Source organism: Hibiscus syriacus, unplaced genomic scaffold (genome assembly GCF_006381635.1).
Source record: "Hibiscus syriacus cultivar Baekdansim isolate YM2019G1 unplaced genomic scaffold, ASM638163v2 tig00111372_pilon, whole genome shotgun sequence".
In the NCBI taxonomy this organism is placed as follows: domain Eukaryota; kingdom Viridiplantae; phylum Streptophyta; class Magnoliopsida; order Malvales; family Malvaceae; genus Hibiscus; species Hibiscus syriacus.
In genome coordinates this window covers 730,864-740,331 of record NW_024063072.1, presented here as the reverse complement: position 1 = coordinate 740,331, position 9,468 = coordinate 730,864, and the positions used below count along the sequence as shown (strand labels likewise).

General features: G+C 30.2%; 1 protein-coding gene across 1 annotated transcript; it reads right to left on the bottom strand.

Moving 5' to 3' along the window:
• Positions 1-3,049: 3,049 nt before the first annotated feature.
• On the bottom strand, positions 3,050-8,859 carry LOC120159759 (E3 ubiquitin-protein ligase RKP-like). The gene is made up of 4 exons (XM_039170320.1): positions 8,799-8,859; positions 5,103-5,107; positions 4,223-4,306; positions 3,050-3,322 (listed from the first exon to the last, which is right to left on the bottom strand). The coding sequence occupies exons 1-4, from the start codon at positions 8,857-8,859 to the stop codon at positions 3,050-3,052; spliced, it is 423 nt and encodes a 140-aa protein (XP_039026251.1).
• Between the last annotated feature and the right edge of the window lie 609 nt (positions 8,860-9,468).

The window sequence follows — 9,468 nt, the reverse complement described above, 5'->3', positions numbered from 1 at the left end:
CGATCTAAACTACTCATTAAAATAAGCACTAAATAATCTAAACTATTGAAATTAAAACATTAGAAAAATACTTAATTTTCACCTAACTAAATTGATGTAAGCAATACATCAAAACTAAATTGATGTAAGCAATGACATCAAATTAATTTAGGTGTGAACTTATTTAGGCTAATATTGAATTTTCAACATGATACATAAACGGAAATCGAGGGCGCCCACTTCCGACACCAGAACATAATAAAATAATCAATAATGATCCATTAAGAAACTCAAACCAATTGACACAAAATTTTCTCATAATTATTTAGCATTTCTTTCACAAAATCGTGTGTCGGAAGATGGAACCTGACCTCCGGAGAAAACAAAGGAAGGTAAAACCACTCCTTATCCTCACTGGAAACGTCACTACAATTGTTCATGCAATATGGCTCCGAGAGAGATCAAACTCGATCTCAAAATTATCCCACAACAACAATGACTCAATTTTGACCTCATTTCGACTAGTCTTGGACATAAAAATGTCACCGTCCATTGGAGACGATCTATTTACTTTAATCTCTTCTTTAATTTTTTTGTTGCCATCGCAACATTCTTTGTCATTGCAATAGGAAAACCCAAAAAGTAAACAGTGAAATATTGAAGAGAACAAGGTAAGTCAAAAATCAATACAAATGAAAATTGAGGATGTTGTCCTAACTTTTCTCTTAGATAACCAAAGAACGTAATGTCTACCCGATGATTGAAATATCAAGTCCCTTCATTACACCAATCAAGCAACGATACATGTACAATCCCCAATCATTCAAAAATAATCATCATGAGGGTTTCCGAAAAATAACTCGTTTAATGCTAGGTATATATGCACGCACAAGTCACATAATAAGTCGCTTTATGGCATTCCCTTGACAAAGGAAGACAAGCGATGTACATCCTCTGAATCTCCTATGTAAGATCATTCTTCGTACATCAAGATAAGACCTCTAGAGAACTCCTTGGTTAAAGCCCCTATAGAACATCTCCTATGTAAGATCATTCTTCGTACATCAAGATAAGACCTCTAGAGAACTCCTTGGTTAAAGCCCCTATAGAACATCTCCGAACATAAAATCTCAAGTGCTCTGCACCTCTTGGGAAGTCGCGACTTCTTGACACCTCTTTGAATCTGCCAACCTACAAATAACTATCACGATCGTGATTTATCACCAGTATTGGAGGTCACTATAAAACCTCTTAATCAAGATTAAGAGAAGGATCTAAAACAATCATCTCTACTTCTACCTCTTTTCCCTTCTTACAGAAACAAAAAATATAAATATCAACCATCACATAATCACCAACTACGATTTTGTGTCCAAACTAAAATGGTAAATCGTTCTATTACCATCAAAACAATTTTTTCCATCAACAATATTATATATATTATACATGATTAAATTGAACCAAAAGTTTTTTTCCGAATCAAACACCATTGACTTACATATAACTGGAAATGGAATAGAAAAAGAAAATCATAACTTAAACACATCATGAAGGGCGAAAGCATATCGAGATAACTCCAAAGATATAGAAAATGTAACCTTCCATTAGGACAAGGGGTATGAGCCCAAACATGAAATAAATTTCAACATCAATTTATCAGAAACGATGCTTGAGGGATCTCATGGGTACAAAACTCCAATACCCTTGCAAGATTACACGAGAGATCAAATATGACACAGCATTTCCTCTGCTGAAACTCCAGTACCTGCAAAAGCAGGTGTAGAACATCAAATATAGATCCCAAGGAAGATGAGTTCAAATCAAATGAAAAGGCTGGGGATATCCTCACATAGGGAATTTACATTGCATGCTGACAAAATGTTATAACCATCAACTTAAATGGGATATGCATAAGTAGTCATTTTTCCTGTGATGAAAGAACTATAACTTCAATTCTATGACAAAGTAATGCAAATAATTTACAATCTTGCAGATGCTAGGTAGCAAATATATAAGGCCAAACAGTTAAACTTTAGCAAGCTATAACACAAAACTTCAAACTGGAACCCACCATTGACGACTTTTTTAACCTTAATGTTATCCGACCATCTTTGAACCACCAGAATTCACAATGACCAGCATTTCTAGCAATTCAAGAAAAAAAAAATCATTTCCCTTTTCTATCTGCAATATTTTCCAGATGATTCGTCTAAAATAAAGTTCTTTGCCTGCCCCGGTCATTGTTGTCTCAGACCTTTTACCTAAAATGCTCCTCAGTATCATCAACATTCTCTCCAAATTCACCTGTACATCTTACATCTCAAGCCATCCATGAAATACAAAGAAAAAACATCCAAGCTATGTTTTCAAGTAGAACTAAATTACTAGCGATCCTGTTAGATTCCTTTATAAAATTAGAGGATGAAGAAAGCATGTTTATAAATTCACCTTTTTGACAAGTATTTGGATTTGAGAGACCATGACATGCTAGGCAACAAGAAAAGACGGCGACAAGTATTACAATCTCTGGATCCCATACATTTACCTTATAAACCTGTTCCAATCTGGAAATGGTAGTAGCGTTTTATAACAGCAATTCAGTTTCATGGTTAGGAACTATGCATTGTCGGCTTTTTTGCCATGAACATTTGTGTAACCATTTTCATTTCGTTGTCTACTTTATGAAAATTGTAGAAAAATGGTCAACAATGCATATACAAGTCTGGAAAGATGTAAGTCCAGATAAAAAATAGTATATATACGAGAAGCATAAATACACAACCTCCAAAAGACTTTACATAACAAAAGAATATATTTGTTCAAATGAAAGCATAATCATACGTGGTATTTTTCTTGCATTTCCCGAATGGAAACTGAGAATTCAGTCATTGTCCATCTGAGAGTGTTAAATAGACGATGAGAAAAGCCGAGAACAACTCTTCATCAGAGATGCAAGCTTCACGCATAAATCTCTATAAAAATATAGGGGGCCCAGGGAAAAGTTAGAAAGATAAGTAATTTCAGATGAAAAGATGGATAAGAAGCACTAGTAATGAATGTTTCACACTATTCACCTGAAAATAACTGAGGATGATGCTTTGAAGAACCAAACCCATAACCTTTGCAGAGACGTAAAATAATGTTTTGTAACCGGAATCCAAGATCGGTTATCAAATGCTGACAATAATGCCTTTGGCATTCTCTGTTTGGCCACTTCTTTGTTTTCAAAAGCTGCCAAATACTCTCTGTACTCCACCAAGACTGATATTGACTGGAGAAGAAGATCCTTTAAATCTGCACTTGATATCCTCGGATCATTGAAATGGGTAACTACAAATGTCACCTAATAAAAATAGAAAAAAAAAAACTCAGATCACAGACTGAATAAAGAAGAAAATGCAAAAGTTTCTTTGAGCTTATGCTACATATTTCAAAAACAATAAGGCTACATGCTTTGTGCAACTCCAAAATACAAAGCTATTGAACAGAACAAATCAATTTCATAACAACCACAAACAACAAACATAACAGAAACTGATTATTACAGTTTAAAATGCATATTATGCCACATATTCTAAATGTCTAATAAACAATGTTCATACCGGGGAAAATGGAGTTGTTGATCAATATAAAAAAAAATCCAAGTAATCCAATTTCAAACACAACCATAGATGAGAAATAAGGTACATTTCCACCCAAGTGCCCATACCAACTGGCAATATAGAAATATCCATTTCCGTGTTACAAGAAAAGTGTCGATTACTGAAATGAAGAAATGGAAATTAGCATAAAGTGAATCATTAATGGGGTTAATAGCTTATGCACTATTATTGATCTCTATCCAGGGAATACTTTAACAGTCTTAAAACCTGAAGTCAGTAAATAATTGCTGACCAGCCAAAAAGAAAGCCCTGAGCAAGCAAAACGTACATATTACACTTGATGATTCCTTTGTGCAGCACAATGGATACATGAAATGAGATCAGATGAAGTTTCAAAAGATCAAACTTTTCCTTTGCGATATTTATGACACTTTAATCTACATGAACTATTTTGTTCTTTATAAAATGATATTATTAAGAGTATAAGAATGATGCAACATATACTAAAATGGTAAAATCCAGCAAAAGACTGATCAAAACAAACTCTCATGAGAACAAACAGTTGATAACTAGGTGAAGAACAATTAAGAACTCCAAAACTTATGGCAAACAACGATATCAGATCAACTGTCAGAACGTACAAATGAAGTAAGTCCTTGCTTGATAAATATTGCAGGCGGGACGAATGGAGGATCACTCTTACGCAAGACATGAAAGCAGTCAACCTGAAACAATAACCACAAAAAGTACTACTAATCAAGTAATAGAAGTGGAAAATAGACAAAGTGCACCACATAATAATTTGTAAGGCCTAATTCCAATTCAAACATACTGAATATCTTCTATTATCATATTATAGAACACTAGAACATCACACACATTGAATGGAAAAAAAAAATTAAAAAGTTTTTTTAAAATTCCAAGATTTTTTTTAAAAAATGGTTAGTTCTCTAAGTGGGGATTTTTTTTAAAAAAAATATAGGTTTTTTAGAAGTAAATAAGTAATTCTTTGTAAAAAAACAAAATCCCTATTAGTTCTTTTATTTTGATGCTTTTTTTTTAATTGCACCAACGAGTTGGTATCACATGACTTGAGACACCAACGAGTTGGTATCACATGACTTGAGACACCAACTCAATTATAGATACTTATAATGCATATACAGAAAACTGATTGGAATAAACTCATCATTCTTCAATATTTTGCCACGAAACTTCTATTTAAGGTAATATATTGTGGAAGTATTTATGTTGCTAGCATCCACAGGCATTGATTTCTCCAAAAAAAAAAACACACTCTTCGGTTGAGTTCCATTTTGTAGCCTCATCAAGTAGATTGACAAATTCAAATGAAATTAAGTTACTTATTGCAGGGATTCACTTATAAACTGTGATTACTTGTCAGTAGTATATATTTCCATAGAAAGTCTAACTACTTTAGATAATATGATTATGGTTTTATCTTGATTTAAGTTGAAAAAAATAACGAATATAACATAGTTAAAGGAAGACCAGCTTTACCAGAGCTACATTTAATTAAACGAACACAAAATATTGTTCATTTTCGTTCGTTTAATAAATAAGAGAACTTCCTTTCGAACTGTTCACGAACGGTTCGTTGAACGTTCGGTTCGTTTACGAGCCTAAAAATTGCCCAAAAAAATATCAAAATTTTAATATTCTCTCCCATAACCTAAAACTTTTATCTCATTTAAAAATTTACAACACTTTCATTTTAGGAAACTCTCCATTTTTATATCATTTTTGTTTATATTTTGAGATAATTTTCGTTTTAAGAAATATTTTGATATCCATTTCCATTTCTAATTTTAAAGTATGATTTCTGGATAATTCAACCATTGATTTTCATAATTCAAAAGCTCATTTCAATGCTCTTGACGAGCTCTAGCCATTAATGTGTCAAAAATGCTTTTTTCTTTTTCTTTTTGATTAAATGTGTCGAAAAATGAAATATAAGCAAGTAGGAACTTTTTTGGACGAAAATGCCTCTAGCACAAAGACCTGGTTGACACCATCGATGATTTACTAGACTATATAGTTCTTGTATTTTTTTTCTATTGCATACTTTATATAAAATAAAATATAAATTACATTATCTAAACATAAAATTTAAAAATCTAAATTACATAATCCAAAATTAAAACTTAAAAAGAAATATAAAAATAGAATTAAAGAAATATAACTAATTTAGAAGGTTTTGGGGTGAAAAAATAATTTAGAATGACATGGAAAAATAATTTAAAAAATTAGGTATTTAAAATATTCGGGTGAAATAATTTGAGAATTAAAAATAAAAAAAATTAATCCGAAATAAAAATAAAAAAGATACTGAATACTCAACAGGTAAAAAATTATGACTTGTGACCCAATTCGAATCTCTTGAAAAATAGCGAGATGAATACCCAATCTGAAAATTAAAATAATTTAAAAATATCCAATAAATTTTGTTCAAATCAACGAGTCAACGAATTAAATACGTGGAGTCATGTAATTTTGAATACTCTATTGATTCCCTTTACAAAAAGTCGTATATTAGATCCCTATACCTCACATCTTATTTTTCAAGTATTTTTTTCATCAATAAAATGGATTTAAATATTATTTAGATAAAGGGTAAATTACACAAATAGTTCATTGACTGTAGGATACTGCTTTGTCGAGTCCCTCTATTATTAAAAGTTACAAAATGGTCATCTGACTATTCATTATATTCCAAACTCGTCATTTTCAGTTAAAAATTTAACGACAGTATGAGATGGACCTTAACATATTGACTGAGATATGATAAATTCTGATCTCAAAATTTTAAATGACTATCATATCTCAGTTAGCATGTTAACGTCCAACTCAAACGACTGTTAATTTTTTAACAGAAAATGATGAGTTTGTAATATAATAAATAGTCAGATGACTATTTTGTAAATTTTAATAGTTGAGAGACTATACAAATCAGTATCCTATAATTAAAAGAATATTTTGAAACTTTTAATAGACTACTACTTAACAAAATAATATCATATAATTAGAAACTATTTGTTTACTTTAACCTTAAATAAAATATGTAAAAAAAACAACTTGACTCAATAATGAGAAAAAAATTAACCCAAAGTTCATTAGCATAGTTTACACTTTGATTAAACGCATCATTCCTTTTCCTAAAGTCTTCCAGCTTTGATCAAAAAATTTAAGTTGTTTGTGACCGTTGATGAAAAAGACTAGTTTTTTATACAAACATGGAGGGACCCACATCACATGCCCTTAAATAAGTGGGACCCATTGTCGGAAATGAATATAAATTCAAAATAAAATTGTAGGAACTTAGACTAAGAAGCCGATTTGATCGAAATATCACTCTCAAATTAATTAATTATCTGTTAGATATTTTCTATCATAATATTATTAATTTAGCATTTTTTTTATAAAGCGTAAATCATTATTCGTTTATTCACGAGATATCATTTTGTATATTCTCTTAACTATTAAAATTTACAAAATAGTCATTTGACTATTATTATGTTTCAAACTTATTATTTTTTATTAAAAATTAACGATCCTCTGAGAAACTATTTATGTACTTTACTCTTATATAAAATATGTAAAAAAATTCACTTGACTCGGTAATGAGAAAAAAATTAACCCAAAGTTCATTAGCATAGTTTGCCCTTTGATTAAACGCATCATTCCTTTTCCTAAAAACTTCCAGCTTTGATCAAAATTTTTAAATTGCTTGTGACCGGTGATGAAAAATACTAGTTTTTGACGCAGGGAGGGACCCACATCACATGCCCTTCAATAAATGGGACCCATTTTCCGAAAGAAATATAAATTCAAAAATAAAATTGTAGGAATATCACATTTAGACTCATTAATTATTTGTCAGGCATTTTCTCTCTTAATATTATCAACCTAACACTCTTTCTGATAAAGTACGAATCACCATTCGTGTATTCACAGGGTTTTGTCTGAGCTAGCGTCACATAAAGGAAGGTGCGAATCATAAAATACTATTTCCATGGGAAATGTTGACATGGCGTCACGTGAGAAGGTGTGTTTCAAGGGGCACACCTTCCAAAATCTACTGCATCCCTCAAAACATTTTAAAAAAATATACTTTAAGAAAATAAAATTATAGAAATTAACATCGTAACTTAATACATATTAGTTACATGAATTAAAGAGTTTAATGGAGTTAGCTTATATTGACATATTGGAGTGTATAGGTTGTATTTCTTGATAATGTGAGATAAAAACTAAAAGGTGTATTTCTTAACTTTTTATCTTTATATCTAATGAATCTACTTATACACTATTGTTAAATTACATTAGGTTAATATTCATTATTAAGGTTTACATTAATTAATATTAGATATTTTTTATATATTAATGTATTTAAATAATTACATTATATTAATATTTATTATTAAGGTTTATACTAAATTAAATGTTAAGCTGATGTATATCAAAGAGAAAACGGTATACTTATGTAAGACCGAATATAAAATTAATTATATTCTGGTGTCTCAAACGCTTTAAATATTGTATGTTCTTTTATTTTAAATTTAGATTATGAGATAATGGGTAATTTTCATGTAATTTATTTAATTATATGTTTTTGTTGTAGTAATTTGAGATGGAATAAGCTACAAGAAGTTATTCTTTCTGAAATTGGCAAGCTTAAGAGTCTAACACATCTTTAAGAAGCACCTAAAAGTATTTTTTCACGTTATGATAATCAAGATTGTTGCTTTCTACTAATCAAAAAATTGATTAGGTATATGAGCTTCAACAATTTTTAAAGGGGAGATCCCAAATGAGTTAACAATAGTGTATAAGTAGATTTATTAGATATAAAGATAAAAAAGTAATTGAATACACATTTTAACTTTTATCCCACATTGTCAAAAAACACAACCTAAACACTATAATATTCCTATATAAAACCCCATTAAACTCTTCAACTTATGGAACTACTATGTTTATCCCACATTGTCAAAAAACACAACCTAAACACTATAATATTCCTATATAAAACCCCATTAAACTCTTCAACTTATGGAACTACTATGTATTAAATTATGATATTAGTCCCTATAGTTTAATTTTTTTTTTAATTTTTTTTAATTTTTTTTAATTTTTTTAATTTTTTTAATTTTTTTAAAGCATGTTATTTTAAATGCTTTGAGGGATGATGTGAACCTTGGAAGGCATGCCCCTTGAAACACGCCTTCTCACGTGGCGCCATATCAACATTTCCCATGGAAGGCGTGCTTCATGATCTGCGCCTTCTGTATATGTTAGAGGTTCAGCTTTAGTCCTCAATTTTATTCCTTTCAAAATTTAGTATTTAAACATTTTTTTAGGCATAATACAAAAAATAAGCTCAACATTTATCAAATTTATTATTTTGGCCTTTATTCTTTTTTGGAACATTATGACCCCAACGTTTCATTTTAGGACATTAAAACCCCTCTGTAGATGTAAACCATTAGTTAACAAATGATTAATGCTTCAAAATATATGTCTTTTTACCCTAAAATTAATTGTTATTGGGAGGCCAAAATTCTCCATAATAAAAGAAAAAGGGTCTAAGTGATTATTTAGTCAAACGTTATAGGTCTTTTTACCCTAAAATGAGATGTTGGAGGGCAAAATGCTTCAAAATAGAGTAACAACAAACAATGATCAATCTAATAAATGTTAGGGGACTAATTTTGTTATTATACCTTTTTTATCCATAACAATACTTAAACGATGATTTTTGTCTCAATTTTTATTAAAAAGTTAAATTGTGTTAAAAATGACAATACAAGCTAATAATAATGGCCATATATATGGATGACAAACGGGTACAGTTTCGTGGATTCCG

Coding starts and splice junctions, on each gene's coding strand:
- LOC120159759 (XM_039170320.1), bottom strand. CDS start 8,859: ATGGGAAATGTTGATATGGCGCCACGTGAGAAGGCGTGTTTCAAGGGG. Junction 3,323..4,222: donor AGCAAGGACTTACTTCATTT/GTACGTTCTGAC, acceptor TATTTTTATTAG/GTGACATTTGTAGTTACCCA.